We start from the raw sequence: 17,260 nt of genomic DNA, 5'->3' as shown, positions 1-17,260 counted from the left end.
TGTGCATTGGAATCTATTTTTATGTATGGTTGCTTTTTCCTTACCTGATTGCCCCACTTGGGATGAAGTGTGGTTTAACTTTTTCCATGTTAAAAATTTTGCATTTTTAACATATAACTGTAACTCAGTCTAATATCATTTCACCAGCTATTGTGCTCTGTTAATAACCTTTCATGTATGGGCTTGTCTGAAGCAGGACATTGTTAAGTTCTGGGGTTAGAACCTAATCAAGTGTCTTTAATAAAGCAGTAGTAGATGAATGTAAGCAAAGCCAGACTTAAGCCATTGAAGTAAAATGTAGTTTCTGCTTGTGAGTTTTTTGCATTTGACTAACTGAATTTATCTTGGCCAGTTGGTACCCCTCTTCAGTAAGGTTGGAGAGATCTTGGATTGACTTGAGATGGTGGCAAGCACCCCATATTTTTCAAAAGAAGAAATAAAAAGGAAAGATTTTCTTTTCATCTTTCATTGTCAACTCTATGTACCATGACAGTGTAATGCATATGCATCGACTTATATATAAAACAAGTTGAACTCCATGCAACAAAAGAAGGCTGCCTTGCAAATCTGCCCGTTTTCATATGCTTTCCTTTTCTTTGCATCAGGGTGAATTTTTTCAGGCTAAATTATTAGATGAATATGGACTGGATGCTGTGCTACTAATGTACAGATATCATAATCCCTAGGATAGCTTATCTATGCCCAAGAACCTCTCTTTCTTTGGTCTTCCTCATTTTGTTGTTCTATCTGCTTTTTGAATTTTCGGTAGATTAGATGAACATTCTCATGCTTCTGCTGTCAATGGCAAACATAGTATGCGTATTATATTACCATACTGACATTGTGCATGCACAAACAAAAAGATGTGGAAGACTGCTGTAACATACATAATAAGCACACTAAACTACAATATGAAATCTTCTTCTGTCAAGTTATTTTTGTTGCCTCATAGTGAGAAATAGACATTTTTGAGCACCACAACTTGATTTTTGGATGCGCTTGTCTCCATTAGTGAGGCTAGGTTAGTGACTTTCCACTGGCTGTGATGCTGCTCGTTGAACCGTAAGATGCATGCCAGTAATATTTAATATAGCAGGTATTTCAAGGCATCCACTGCATCTTCAGTTAGGACGGGTGGCATTGGCAGCCAAAGGAAACTCTACTATTTTTTGGTACAGTACCACCTATTTTTCCCTGATCATTATAAGAAATACTAAAATATATATTCATTGTGCAAGTAATAAGTAAGAAAAGAAGCTCACAAGAGATTGAGTGCCAGTAGAGGAAAATTAAGAGCCTCCTAAATCATAAAATTGACTTGAAGTATATACTATAACATATTTATGTGCGGTTCAATAATGATTTGACACATATTGGGTTGTAGTATAGCACTACAATGTGCTAGATGTGGCAAATAATATGGGTAGGTACTGATATGGGCCTTGTGTACAGTTCAAAGGGATAGTGCACCATGATACACATTTTATGCACGATATAGTAATTAAACTTTCTACAGAAAAGTGAGAGCATATCTGCAAAATGGATCAGGTTCTTTTAAATCGGGCATAGACCCATATGTAATAAGGCAACCGAGTCCAAACTTTTGTTTTTTTTTTGGGTTGGACCTGTTGAGATCCAGATCAATTTTCTATTTAGTACTTGGTCTGAGACTCTGAATTACCCATAACTTGGCCCTACTTCAGCCTAACTTGACGGTAGTTTGTAAATGGACCTTGTGGTTTATTGAACCTAGCCAAAAGTTACCAGAGTCTCACCAACTTACATATGAATGGATGCATGGTTTATGAATTGCAATGTACTTTTACAGTGCATTGTTGCTTTATTAAAATTTTGCAGTTTGCACCATCTTAAACTGTAAGTTGTAGTTCAATATCATACATATAATGCTAAACATTTAGAAATTTGGTAATTCAACTTTTACTATGGCATAAGAAAAAGATGTTGAATGAGGATTTGTCATTCTAACAGTTTATGTAGTGAGCAATGAAATTTTTTGCACCTCCTTCTATGGAAAAAAGAAAAAGAAATGAAGACATAATATTGACACTTTTGATATTTAATCTTCAACTTAAACTAAACACCAAAGTTATGTTAGATTCTAAGTGTATGTGGAACCAAACTTGACCTTATTGTTAAATCTTAACTCACAGACTTAACCAATTTATATAATGGTTTTAAATGACCTTAAATATTGAACGGAAATTTATACAGTGCATTTGAATTTGGGTTGAGCAAATCTTTCACCAACATTATCCCTTTAGAGCACTAGGGGAGGTGTGTGCATCAACATGGAAAATGCAATTTTTTCACCTCGAGTTCAAAATTCTCTTATCATTTCCTCGAAGATTGCAGCTATGGGATGATTAGCTTTATAACAAACCAAAACTACTCATCCATAAACAAGATCATTATTTGTTTTTCAAGAACGTAGTTATCAGAATTTATTCTTCACTCTTGGTGCTCTTGAGAGGCCTGTAAAGTGGTATTTGTGGTCAGCAATCTTTCATCATGGTTTGGTAGGAGGAAAGGAATAAGCATTGGGTTCACTAATTTGCATTATTTGGGATGTTTTCAGGTAATGTTAATTCTATGCTCAATGAATGTTCTTACAACCCTCGTCATCCGTGAAGCATGAGAGCTGACACACTGCCTCCTCAAGTTATTAAGATTTGTATCAAGTTTAGGACAAGTTTCGATGAAGGACATCAACTTCTGAGCCTTTCATTCTCGTATCTCTAGGATATTCTAGCCTACAAGCTATAACCTAGAACCTCAAAAATTCTAAGACATCGAAGTAGTATTGAGGTTTGACTTCTCTACTAATAAGAAGTGCAGATTCTCTGAGAAGAAAGAACTAAACTTGTATCTAGCTGGTTCGCTTGAAGCTTTCCTGGGACTGGAGCCAGCCGTTGGAACTACATGAGGGAGAGTAGGTGACCCTCTATTCCACTTGAATCCTGATATTGAAGTATAGAATCTGTTGAAGATTAAGTGGAGCATATCAGTCATCTCAGAATGCTAGAAGTAGCATTATTCTGCTACATGACCATGTTTACATCCCACTTTTAAATCTCCCAGCACCGGCTGCTAGAGTCATATCTGTTACCTAATTATGGAGACAAGATTTCTGTGTCTTTAATTTAAAATCATCAATTTTTGACATACTGTCTCTGTTTTAGAGGATCTCATTATGCCTCTCTAGACAATTGGGACCATCAGGGCCAATGTCGAATGACCTACACAGTGTCTGACATCATAGCATGTCGTTGGAGTATATAATTGGATGATAGCAGTAACACAAAGAATATTTGGCCAGGATTTATAAGATGATTTCTTTATTGTATTTAGATATCACTCTGAATCTTATAATTCTTCCTATCCTGCACAGATTGTGATCATGCTTATGGAGGTGTATGGATGCATTGAAATGCAACAAAAGAACTTCATTCCAACCTCTGCTTCACAAAACTGTTTTAGTAGTCTTAGGAACTTCACTTTGGGTGGCAGAGGTAGTTAATCTGTGAGTGATGCTCATAGCCCCTCTGCTGACAATAAGAAGTCAATATTATACATCACGACTATTATTGGCAGGGATATTTGCCAGTTAAAACAATTAATTAAAATCAATTGTATTGGCCTTTAAAATGATTGGAACTTTTCTTGCTTGTACCCTTCAGCCTTTGTCGTCAACTGGAGCAGTTCACACCATGTGTTTGCTTTGCTATGCCTGCAAAGTACAAGGAAAGCATAAAACACCTAGAAATGAAAGATTGAATCTGTTATACTTGTATGCATGCTAGAATTAGTGGGCTTTACATGATGTCCGGAGGCAAGGTTGCTCAATGTTGGATCATCTGCTGGAGGGTGCTGGCCGAAGATCATCTCACAGCTCATATCTTCAAAATCTGAAATTTACCAAGCATAGCCTCATAATTTATTTGACGTACTCTGCATTATTTGTGGGCTATTCTAATAATCATCTTTAGCTAATGACATAAATGGAGCCAGCATTTATAAGCGATATAAACAGTACTGTTGAAAATATTCACTATTTGTGATCTTTAAGCCTCAAAATATCCATCAATTGGTTTTGCTGTTTCAATATATTTATGGGCTATTTAGTGGTTCTGCAACTTGGACAAGTGGTAATATTTTTATATCAAAGTTAGAAAAAAAAATATGGATTAAGATGTTTGGAGGAGGTCAATTTTAATTGTAACTCTGGGTCATAAGTTATATGATTTGTTGAGAATCTTTGAAAGATAATTACTTGTGGATGTGCATTTGAGAGATTTTACATAATTGTTTAGAAAATAGCTCAGAGTTCATTTGACTTTATTCAGGGGAAACTGTAATTTTCCTTGAAGATTTAGTGATGCCATATCTCTAGTTGCACTAATTTCTCTTTTAGTTAATGACTTGCAAATAGAGAAAATGCATATAGATAATGAAATAGCAATGGAAGCTTTATGCTAAATGCAAATTCACGGTAACTCTCTTCACTCAACATGAAAGTAATTTTATACTGCTTGCAGCTAGTAAAATTTGGCATGCTTTTATCTAAATTGAATTGCATTTACCTGTATGGTATGTATTATACAGTTAAATAATGACATTTACTGTTTGATATTTCAATGAATTGGATCTTAAGTATTGCAAGTTTGATTATATACAAGATAGTTGCTCTTTATTATCTATAGATAAGCTTGGATACATGCATGGCATTCAGATCTGGTATATACCCTGAAAGTGCTTGTAATGAGTGAGATCTGACAGAATTGGAAGATGACATTTGGGGATATTGTCTTGTCCAAGGAACACACATTGAAGTGAATTAATAAAAAAAATGTAGGGTCAAGCATTTAATGAATGGAAATCAGTGGAACAAAATGGTTTCTGGTGTGAATTCCCTACATTTTTTGTTTGGACTGGTGGCAGGAAAACCTTTCATTGCTTTGGCATGTCAATGAAAAAGTTGATGTGAAGTATCTTCAGTCCCTGTGTGGCTCTCAATTCATTCTTTACTGTTCCCCAAGTGGTTGTTTGGTGGTCCCCTCACCTAGCAATTGCCTCATCAAATTTATGAATTATGCTGCATATGCTTTCCAGTTAGCCTAGCTTTTTCTGATGTATTGTAGAAATGCAATCCTAGTTATGGTCAAATTTCTCAAGATGTCATTTCAAGCACTGCAATTTGTCTTCTTCCAACTTGCTGCCTTGGGAAATTGACTGGCTCACAATTAAAGATCACAAAGCACTGAAGAGCATTCTGGTTGTAGGTTGTCATTGGAGATGGTTGAAATTCTTCTCTTGATTTTTTTTTCTAATGTTTTTGTTCTGTTTCTTTGTTCAGTGGTTCTTTTCTTCCTTGTGGTAGATGTTTTTTCGGGGAATTGATCACATCAGTCCTTGGTACCTGTTCTTTTCCCATTGGCATACCATCTTCATCGTTCATAAGGCTATTTTTCCACCTGAACAGTGTGTTTGCTATTGATTATTTTTTGTATGGATCTAAATTTCACTGGTTGGTTGTGTTAGTAGTGCTTTATGTGATTGTAGTCAGCTTGTCTTCTTTGGGTCAATGTTGGTGGGGATATTTGTTGTCTGATGTCGCTTTATATATTTCTTTCTTTGTGCAAGTTTCAAGTAGTCATATGTAATGATCAAATGTGGAATCATTTCTCAAAAGTCATCACATCAAGAATCATCCACAGCCAACCAGACTTCTTTTTTTTTTCCGGCCCATGGTGTTCATGACGTATTCGGGTTTGAAATCAGGTGGGTCTGTTCAGATTGGGTCAACATTAATTGGACTGGATCTAATAGGGCAGCCAACTGGTGCTAAAACTGGGTACCATATTGGACCCAGTGGGCTCAGGTGAGGCATGATTGGTGTGGGTTCTGGTCCACCGCATCCATTGCTGCACCATTGGTTCACATTGCAGCAATTTTTGCTTGGAACCACATGATTAGTGCACTCTGACTTGATCGATTTGATTTCTCAACTATAGTGCTTAATTGGTGTATGGATGTCGAACATTTTAAGCATCAGGGGGCAATTTAATGTGACAGGAGCAGAAGCTTACTTGGAACCATGTTGATGGGCATCCCAAGTGAATCTTTGATGAACCTTTGAGTTGGAATCTTGCATAGGTTTGTGCACATCCCTACACAATTGGTGCTCTCCAAAAACCTACAAAAACAGAAGTGGAAGTAGGACATGCAAGAGTAAATAGTTTCTGTTATCTCTGAATGCCTGAGGGCCTCTTAGTGTGTTTGAATCTGCCATTCCCGTCTCCTCCAAACAGGTGAGGGTCCACAGGCATTAGGGCAGCTCATTAATTTTGTGTTCGGTTTATAGGTTCACAGTCCCACTTTGGCTTGTTTACTAATTGAGCGTGCATAGAGCTACATATAGAGCCAAACATGAGCTGCTCATAGATGGTTTGCTTGTTTTTACAGGATAGATCTTTGTTTTGGTCAAATTTGATTAAATCATGATCAGCACCAATCAATTTTGGCCGAGAGTCATGATTTAGGAACCAAAGCAGATCAAATCGAGTTTACCTTGGTTTGATTGGTCTGATCTACACTAATTCAATGAAATTCTTTGGTGAATCAGGTTGGGCATTTAGTTTGGATCCAGAGGGTTATAAGACCCATGTCAGCTGTTCATTCCAACAGCTGGTGTTTAAATGTTGAACAGATTACTAGGTCTCCTTCAACGTTTTGACAATCTATGCAATGGATTTTTCCACCTACATTTCCACCTAGCCTTGAAGCCTACTTCCTTCACAACAAGTATTTGCGGTTGTCAATTTTGGTTAGAAACATTGGTGAAGCAAATGAGCTTAATTCCTATAACCATTGCCACAAATATTTCAGGATCTGAAAACAATTCAATTAGGGGTGAAGTTTGAAATTTGCAAAACTAATGGAGGACTAGACTTCTCTGGTTCCAGCTCAAAGTAAAGAGTATCCGACTTGAAAGCTTATGTGAAAAGGAAAGATAAACAAAAATCTTTACTGTTAAAGGAGAGATAAGAAGTTTACATGAATTCAACTAAAGCGTTAGTGGAGATGTCTGCTTACTAAGCTGGTAAGGTCTTTCCATGGCTGTATCTGATGATTTGACTAGAGATTTAGATTCAAATTCTGCCTAGATTCTAGGAGGGTTAGAGGTATTTAGGAGAGGGCTACATCCTGATTTGTAGCTCATCATTTACAAGTCTTTTTTAAAACAATATAGGGTGCCAATGATCGCTGCTAAACTAGTTGCAGTTAGAGATGGGTTAAGATTAAATTCTTTTTAAGAACGACGTATGTGGAGTCAAAAATCCTTTTATAGTGAGATATCTACAAAGATAAACAATATACTCTGAAGAACAAAAGACATATTATGAAATGTTAGATTATTGGCACATTTCTTGAGTCGTTATCTTTCTAATATTCTATGGAAAGCTAATCTAGATGCTGTTTTGTTTGGTAAAGCTGGTAGAGACACGAACTATTGTTACGTTACGAATAGTTTCCCTAGAATTTTTGGTATTTATTTTTATAGAGACCTCTAGATTACGAGGTTTATCTCAATAATAAATGATATGATATTCCTTTCCACATTGTGAGTAATAGAAAGGAATTAAAGAGTACCTGCATTTAGGGATGCAGACTACGTTCTTCTCCATTTTTCCTTGGACTTCTGATTCCCTGACCTTATATCAAGACATCACCATTCATTTCAGCATCTAAGCAACTGCTATAAATATCAAAACATGTAAATGTGTATTTATATATGCATGTAATTTTGTCCATTTAAAATATAAATAGAATAAAAGTAAATCTCTCTCTCTCTCTCTCTCTCTCTCTGAAATTTCAGGTTTTGGATATTACAATCAAAGATATTATGTATGTGCAAGCGTGTATATAAGTTATATAAGCGCATGCAAATGTTGGCATCATATTTGCAATGTTCTGTTAATCTAATTGGATTATTCTTATATATAATTATGTACTTGAATATCTTTACCATATTGTCATAAAATATTGATGCTGATCTCATGAGTTCCTTTTTTCTCTAATTATCTATAAATATTAAGGATTATTTGGGTAAAACTAAATACAGGAAAAGCTATGTGTAGTGCGTTTAGAATTTGTTTGTGTACTATGTTTAACTGTAATTTCCTCTAAGGAACATATTAATATGTTATCATTCGATTAAGTGCAACTCTGGCCAGTTATATGTTTATATTGAGACACAAATTTAATGATACTGCTCCCCAAAAAATAAAAAATTTAATGATACTGAAAAAAAAAATTTTTTGGTGTCTCCAAAAATCAAAGAGGTAAGGCATGCAACAATTTTTAAGTGAAGTTATGTATTTCTTCTTCTTCTTTTCTTTTTTCATCATGGTAATTTTTGTCTTTCTAGATAAGCATAATCTTAGAATCTTCCTTATTGGTCCAAAATTGGGCACAGTTTGAAGCTAAATTCATTGATATCAACCATGTTATTTATGCTATTAAAATTTCATAAGTTATGTACCTTATATATTGTCATAGATATCTTTTAATGGTTAGATCTCAGTTCATCTTTCGGTAATTTTTATTATATCTTTCTCATAACTTCTAAAAGAAAAATATAATTTTGATTTTTGCTGGTTGAAATCCTTGACAATAACTGAATTTAGGACATTTTATACCATGGCCTTTCATGGCATAATCTAAATCTTGCACAAAAGTAATAACAGAACTAGCTATATTACTATCAATAAATTATCAGAAATATTATATTGCTAAGTTTAACTAAATATTTGCCTATACATTAATGCCATTTTAAGAACAAATGATATTATATTGCTAAGTTTAACTAACTATTTGCCTATACATTAATGCCATTTTAAGAATAAATTGAGAATGCATTAACCTTTGGTTCTTAAATAATAGTATCATAAATTCAATATATGAAAATATAAAGAACACCGAGTTGATGTACCTCACAATATCCGACTAGCCAGAGAAAAATATTGTAGTGAAGTTAGCAAAGTATTCCCTTGAAAACTTCGATTGCGGTAATAGAAACTTTATCTGAAATACAAAAGAATATGAAGTTTTCAGTATTATATCATTAACTGGTAGAATACTATATAAGTATTTTTTTGTTTCTTTACACAAGGATTTTAATCATCATGTTTCAAGGATGGAGACTAATGAAAACTTGGAAACCTTGTATGAGTAATTGAAGTTTATTTCTAAGTGTACATTTATCATTCTCAAAAACAATATAGCATCAATTGGTTAAAAAAATTCTATTTTATGGTAGATTAAAAAGCTTAATTTAAAAATTTATTCTCAATATTGAAAATTAATTTTGCATTTTGAGATATATAGTTGTAAATGATTGATCAAAGTTTTTTGATTATACAGTCCATTTTAGCTCTTTAAAAAGGGAGTCTCACTCGTCTCTTTATATTAAATTCTAAGTAAAAAAAATCGGTAACTTAATATTTATATTTACTAACAATATGGAAGGAAATGTTACTATTCCATATCAAATTACCAAATTTATGTCACAATAAACTTCAACATTTTAATAATAATAAGGCATTCTAACATAACTACATTGCTTACAATTATGTATATAACATGAGCACACTCTTTATTGGCTATACTCAATATTATAGAAATTATCGCTGATTATCCTTGAAGAACTTAAATAAAATGGAAGTGATTAAAAAAATGAGAGATATATTATCTGTAGTAGATTATATACATTAGAAGATAAATTTTATTGCCATGAAACAATATAAAACAGCAAACATTATGATGAAGATATTTTGATATTTTAGCAATTTTATACTTGACTACTAAAACACACATCAATAATAGATCATTTATAAATCATATAATGTTTTCAACAAGGTAATATTTGACTCACAAAGTGTAGGATTATGTTTGTTAAGTGAACGGTTTTTGGAACAAGAGTTAGTTCCAACCAGACAACTTTGTAAAACCAAAAATAGATTTAGAGGTACTTATTTTGATTAAACTGCCATGCTAGGCTGAGTATTCTAATTAATATCAATTTTTCAATTTTACTTTTGACAAAAGCATTTAGTAGGCCTTGAGAATTTTACTTGGAATAAAGGGCAAACTTGTAAAAGTATCATCCTTTTGGTTGTAGTACAAAAAGGAAAATTTTCCAGTTCCATGTAGAAGCCTGGGATCAAGTAGCCATAGTTGTTTGCTAGTCAATTTGAAAGGAAAGAAATAAGAAAGTTTCTAATGTGAAGTCCTTTGTAAAGGTGGTATTAGAATTAGCTTTGGATAGGTTAAGAATTAGGGACATTTGTGTGATCGCAAAACATAAAAGATTATGATCGAACAGGCAAGGATAAGGAGCTTTTCATTTTTCTCCACTTTAATCTCTCTCCCTTTTAATATAAATGCATGTATATGGTGCATATGCATGCATGCATGTTTGTATTTATGTTCTATCTAATATGTTGATTATATTTTTTCATTTTATGCTTACCCAGCCATTTGGAGGTGATCTCTCTCTCTCTCTTTCCCCTTCGCAATATATTTTAACTTGCTATATATTTGCTATATATTGCAATCTATTTTAACTTGTATGGTTCTAATATTAACTTATAAAATAATATATGTAATCTGATACTAAAACAAAAGTTAGTGTGCTAACTGTTAACTAACCACTTGGACTTCCAAAAGATTTAAGCTACTAGGAATGAGTCAATGTGGAGAAATAAATAAGTCAAGACAAATGACTGATAATATAACACACACACACACACATATACACGCGTGCGCGGCACATGGAGAATCAGGTAGAAATGATTTGAGATCATTTAACTCCAAATTTTTCCAATAAAAATCAATGAAGGGTCTCTCAAAATAAAATCAACACCTTTCATCATGATCCATAATATATAAAATTGCTAGAACCAAAATTGATAATTTTTGAGATATGTCACTCATGCATTAAAGGAAAATAAAATTGACAATTTAGATAGTATGATATCATGTTTTAATTTGATCTATAACTCAAAAATATCCATGTTAGCTGACACTTAATTTATATATATTTTAAAATATTTAGATCAAGATAAATGGTTTGAATTTGCAGATCAAATGGTCTTATTGTATTTTTACTCACTAGCTACATTAATAATTTTTTTGTTGGCCAAATGCATAGGTAGGAGAACTCCAAAATAAATAATTTTTGGTTTCTAAACATTTTATATATCATTGACTATGATTAATGGTTTGAATTCAGCTCCAAATACTTTTTAATGAAAATCATTAAAGGGTCTTTCAAAATAAAAATGGCCCACCCCACAACACCCCCCCCCCCCGGCGACCTTGCTCTCTCTGTCTCTATATATATACTTATGTATGCATATAAGTATATGTAATTAGGGTTTTTAAATGAGCAAGATTTTGCGTGCCAGCTTGTGTCTGGCTTAAAACTCAACTCAAGTGTAGCTCAATCAATCAGCAAGTAGGCTTAGTTAGAGCTAGCGTTGACTTGCTTGAGCCATATTCATTTAAACTTGAAATATGTGTCTATATATATATATATATAATAATATATATATATATATATATATATATATAGCATGTTTTTCAATTATTATTTTATGAACAAAATATAATTTACATTTATTTTTATAAAATTATATAATTTATATAAATTAATTTATTTTAATTTTAAATTAAATTTTAGTTAAAATAATTATCGTAAAGCATATAATGTAAAAAGATCTTGATGTTTCCATATTTCTTCAGGAACAATCATAGTTAGCCTCAATTTATAGCTAGCTCACATTAGATTTTGCTTAACTCATTCAAGCTTAGTTTCTTTATAGTTACCCTCAATTCAAAGAGTATATGCTAGTTATTAATTGATGCCTTGTAGGGGTATGCAAAAAAATGGCTGAACCGTAAATCCAAATTGATCTCTTCGGTTTGAGAAAGGCTTAAATTGAAAAATTTGGTTCAATTTTGATTTGAATATTTTAAACAAACTAATTCAAATCGAACTGACCCATGTATGTATGCAAACACATATTTATTTTATTTTTTAATTTTTAATATTTTTTATATATAAAATGGAGTTTTTACTTTCAGACTTATCCTATCCTTTTTAGCTCAATGCATTGAATATCAACTCCTAAAACATAATCAAATTGAGACAATTTTTTCTGATTAATTTTTATATATGGTCAGTTGAATTTCGATTCCAGCTTTAAAAACCAATTTAAATCGGTTTGGTTTCAAATATATCTCCAAACTAACTCGGCCTAACCCATGCACACCTTTGATCCCTTCTTTTCCTCCCATAAAAAGTACAAATGTGGAAAATGAGAACTTGATGTATCTTCCATCTTGCATCTAAACCTCGCTTATGCTGTGCGAACGCATGCATCCCCCATCAATATTTTCCACGTTGATGACTTGAGTAAAGGGTGAATGGGTGAAACCTACCTGCTTCCTTCCATCTCATCCATATTAATAGAAATTTTCAAAAAGCATATGCTACATATAAACCAATTAAAGAGTTTGTTTGGCGCTGCTCCATATGTTCAATGTATATAGGCATAGATCAAGCATAAGGTGCAGTTGAATCATTTTATTTCACCAAGGAACCAACTGTAGATAGTGTGCCTAGCCGTCATTGTGAAGTTTTCAGCAGGCAGCAGCCCTAAACCATGGGTCCAAGACACAACAACTACCACCTACATCTTACTGCCATCAGTTTTTAAAATTGGAACCACACTTGAAGGTCCAAACATCCATCACCAACCATCCATAGTGGTGAATATGCCCCACATGCTGGAACATACATTTAAATTGAGACCATCATGGATTGATGGGGACCCACCAATTTGCACAATTTGGTGAATGTCTGCACCACCTAATTCTTCTGAAAATTGGAGTATATTCAACCATGGAGAATGGGTCTATTGATGTTGATGCATGGCAAATTTTGAGACGCAAGCACATAGTCACAACTTTCATGAGGATCTACCAACAAATATTTCGCAAGGATCTACTAACAAGATTTGCCTTATTCTCTCAATGCAGGTCTCAAAATCTTTTGTTATTGGTATTGTTGTGAGAGATTAGTCCCACATCAATTGTGAGTCAGACCCATGCGATAATGCCAAAGGTCAAATGGATAATACTTCACATATGCGGGTACGGAGGTATGAACTAACCATCCGAACTATTCGACCCTTGATCCATGACCGTAACAAATATCATACTCAAAATCAATAAAAACAAGTCATAATTTCTTCAAAAAAAAAAAAAGTCATTAGACTTGAGAGTGGATATGGCATGAAAATTAATCTAATGGAGGGCCACATGGTTGGGAAAAGGTTGGATTCAATATATAGCACAGATCATTAGGCTTTCAGGATTTTATATTTTGCTTTCTATTTTGTGGGTGTTTCTTTTATATACCTTGTAAAGGGTTGTAATTCGTTTTGGGCCTGCGGTTTTCTTTTGGGGATGTATTTTCCTTTAGTTCTTTGGAACCCCTGTACTAACAATATATATATATATATAGCACAGATCATAGGATTTGTGTGGGGATATGTGCAATACATGATTTTCCAACCTTTTTTGTGTTTTTCTTTTCTTTTTTTTTTCTTTTTCCTTTTTTGGCTTGTGTGTGTGTGTGATATAAATAGAGTTATAGTATCAACTTCATTATTAGGTCCTTGACCAAGCAAAAGACAGGACTTGCCATTTTTAGTATGAATCCTGGAAAGGCCATGTTGAGTGCTTGGATCACCAATTCCTGCTGTCCCTTGGCATCATACCTCCTCCTAACCATCCCCGCAGCCTCCACTATGCTTTCATACCCTTCTTTCTTGTTCCTCATCCCTGGGGAGCCATAAATATTAATTAGTAGACACTCTAAGCAAATAATATGAATTTACATGAGAAACTACTACTACTATTATCATATTACTTTTTATTATCGATGAAGTTTTTATGAAGCTTTGTTAACTTTAAACCGGATGATTTCCCAAAAAAAAAAATAAAAAATAAAAAATTATTCCTAGTGAAACTTAAAGCTGCTATAATTTTGGTATGCATTTTGGCCAATATATATTAACTGTTCTTATAACAGTGAATGTAAAACCAGAAGAAATATTTTCTCTAAAATAACTGAACATTGTTTCCTTATTCTCCCCAGGAAAATAATGACTTAAAATCATTTGAAGAACAAATTTACATCACTTTTAAAAACTAGTGTAATAACAGTGATATTATTGTCTTACGTTGTAACATAGTCATAACCTTAATGTAACGAAAGGGCCCCAAAAACTATATAAAATGCATATATAAAGTATAAGAATAGATATAATTCAGTTTATGTTCACTTAGAGATATATATATTGCCAACTTGGTTTTGTTGACAGGATCCTTAAGATTGAGAGAGTCGTAACATCGACCACCAAAATAATTAAACCAAAAAATCCATGACAAACCTGCTGTTGCTTGGAGGCTCTCTGATAGGTGGTGGATGGCGAGACGGTGGAACCAATTGTCTTTGTACACCGTCTTGTCCATCGCCGGTGTTGTTCGGCCGACCGCCTTCTTAGGCTCGGCCATCACTGCGACGAACAAAGGTGGTGGTTTCAGCTTGTGGGCTGGTCTCTGGTGGATTTTTGGAATAGCTTTAGGGCCTCCATAGGGAAGGAGAAGACTGCACGCCATATGAGATATGAGAGAGAGAGAGAGAGAGAGAGAGAGAGAGAGAGAGGTTACTTCAACTGCAATTTTGTGTATGGTTTTAATATATATATAGAGAAGAGTGGGGGAGTGAGAGAGAGAGATAACAAAAGAGGTTCAGAGAGCATTTCCAGTTTGGGAGTTTGGGAATAATATGAATGGTTATGAAATAAATGGGATGGAACATCATTAGTATGTGTTAAACACTGTTCTAAGATTCCATCCTTGTCCCGTTCTAAAGCGATATAATTGGAGAGGTTAAACAAGTCGAAGAACATGCACCATTTGATGATTTTGAACGATGGGATTTGATGTTACTTTCTCCATCGGGACGATGGGTTCTACGTCAAGCAAGGGGAGCTGAGGATGTGGCAACTATGTATGTTGGCATCTCATTGTCTTTCAGCAAAATCCAAGAAAAATAAACCTCAAATGACGACGGGGAATGGATCGAAACCTTTGGACCTAATTTTTGTATTATTATTATTTTAATAATTGATCCTTTTAAATTAGATCCAAGAAAAAGGAGAGGTGGTCTTCTGGTGATTAGCGTTGGAAGTTGATCAAATCGAGTCTAAGATTGCCCAAATTTGACCCATGGTTCTTCTCTTTCAGGTTGGGTCATAATTCGAGGGACTTGACTGAAACCTACTTTGGATCTAATTTTTGTGGGGCAAGATAATTTGGATATTTGGAAGTCCATGGGTCGAATAAGATAAAATACAAGTGTAAGATATCTATATTTGAGATAATTATAGATCAAGTTTTAATTCATTATTAATCCATGGGCTAACTTCATGTGTTGGTTCGGCAGATGCCAAGTCAGATATAGGTTGGATTTATTTTATTGATCACTTGAATTTTTACTATGTTTGCGGACAAAAATCGATCGTCACGTGAGGTATTATCCGCTCTGGTCTATAAGCCTCACAATTTTATCCTTTAAAAGATACCTCACGTGGGAAAATTTTTTTCTCCTTATAAGCATGAGTCCCTCTTGATCACAACCGATGTTGACTATTGATGCCCTCCATATTATTAGAACCACAACAAAGCCCTCAGTCAAGGGGGACTCCGATATGTACAGTTGAGGAGTCCCACAGTCAGTCGAGGCAGACCTTAACCTCAAAGAACTGAGGTGGATCTCGACCCTATTTGAATGTCATTGTTGCGGACAAAAATCGGTCCGTCATATGAGGTATTGTCATTTGTCCATAAACTCATGATTTTGCATTTTAAAAGGTGCCTTACATGAAAAAAAAATTTTTCTTATAAGCACGATTCTTCTTAACTCATAATGATGTGAGACTATTGATGCCCTCTACGTTATTAGAACCACACGCCACGTATGCTAAATGAAACTTGCTGGAATGTTTGGCATAACTACTCAACGTACCTGATTGATTAACTATCACTAGTCATAAGTCTTCGTTGGTGCACGTTGAGAGACCTGTATTGCATGGTGCTTCTTAAATGCAACCATTTAATGGTTTGAGTCACCTATATATAAAATTTGGCAACATCCATGGCTAATGGGAACCAAGATTTCAAATTTCATGAGGAGGAGCTATCTCAATTTTTTCGTGCAGGATGTGCTGCCATCCGCTCCACCCGATATATAGGATAGAGGATATCTCAAACCATGCTAATTGGAATATTGGGACAATGACAAGATGGACCTGTTCCAACAGTTAGGATGATATCCTATATATTGATGTCCCATGCGACATGCCACTGGAACTTGAGTCCTTGATGGAAACCATTCTTGATATATGCCACTGGAACTCGAGTCCTTGATGGAAACCATTCTTGATATCTACTAGAGCTGAGCATAGTCTTTTTAGAAAGAGGGACCGGATGACTTGTTTTCCTCTTTGCATGTACTTTTCTATAGGCTTAGCTCACGTCAGAAGCTTTGAAAAAATGTGTCTTTTCTTCATGAACTGGGAAAGGCAATTCATTTATCCTTCAATTCCCCAAACTTTTAGCAATCCAAACAACTGGATTACCAGAATTTTTGTTTTTTTATATGCAAACAAAAAAAATGAAAGAATGATTCATCTTCCTCTATGTGAATCCACCAGTGGATTACATGATCATTACTTTGAGATCTGCACAGAGAGATGAATGGACATATTTGGAGTGCTTTGAGATCTGTGAGGAGATCCGATGGGTGATGTTGCGAAAAAAGTCTATCATCCTTTTGCATGGACCTCGCATACAATCCCTGCAGTACTTCATGCATGCAAAAATTGTTGGCATGTGGAAATTCATGCCTCAGTCGTTTTCTATCTACATGCATGCTCTTAGAGTTAACACGCTTTGCGTGACCATCAATAATTAGTTACATGACGTTTAGATAAAATTAAATCTAACTTTTAACTTATTAATTCCAACTCCAATAGCATGGACTTAATGGTGAAGATTGCCAAAATTCTTTGTATCAATAAATAATTTTTGACATATCAATAGT

General features: G+C 34.2%; 2 protein-coding genes across 2 annotated transcripts; both read right to left on the bottom strand.

The window, feature by feature from the left end:
- Nucleotides 1-2,988: 2,988 nt before the first annotated feature.
- On the bottom strand, nucleotides 2,989-9,106 carry LOC105042224 (beta-carotene isomerase D27, chloroplastic). Its single transcript, XM_019849220.3, has 5 exons — nucleotides 9,014-9,106; nucleotides 7,672-7,733; nucleotides 6,108-6,214; nucleotides 3,838-3,926; nucleotides 2,989-3,748 (listed from the first exon to the last, which is right to left on the bottom strand). The coding sequence occupies exons 2-5, from the start codon at nucleotides 7,704-7,706 to the stop codon at nucleotides 3,743-3,745; spliced, it is 237 nt and encodes a 78-aa protein (XP_019704779.2). The 5' UTR covers nucleotides 7,707-7,733; nucleotides 9,014-9,106; the 3' UTR covers nucleotides 2,989-3,742.
- Nucleotides 9,107-13,727: 4,621 nt separating this feature from the next.
- Nucleotides 13,728-14,799, bottom strand: LOC105037147 (beta-carotene isomerase D27, chloroplastic-like). The gene is made up of 2 exons (XM_010912843.4): nucleotides 14,544-14,799; nucleotides 13,728-13,932 (listed from the first exon to the last, which is right to left on the bottom strand). Exons 1-2 carry the CDS (start codon nucleotides 14,770-14,772, stop codon nucleotides 13,739-13,741), a joined length of 423 nt encoding a protein of 140 aa, XP_010911145.2. The 5' UTR covers nucleotides 14,773-14,799; the 3' UTR covers nucleotides 13,728-13,738.
- Nucleotides 14,800-17,260: the final 2,461 nt, after the last annotated feature.

The sequence above is a fragment of the Elaeis guineensis genome, chromosome 3 (assembly GCF_000442705.2).
Source record: "Elaeis guineensis isolate ETL-2024a chromosome 3, EG11, whole genome shotgun sequence".
Classification (NCBI taxonomy): Eukaryota; Viridiplantae; Streptophyta; class Magnoliopsida; order Arecales; family Arecaceae; genus Elaeis; species Elaeis guineensis.
The sequence above is the reverse complement of the archived record's forward strand: the minus strand, read 5'-3'. Positions and strand labels throughout refer to the sequence as shown.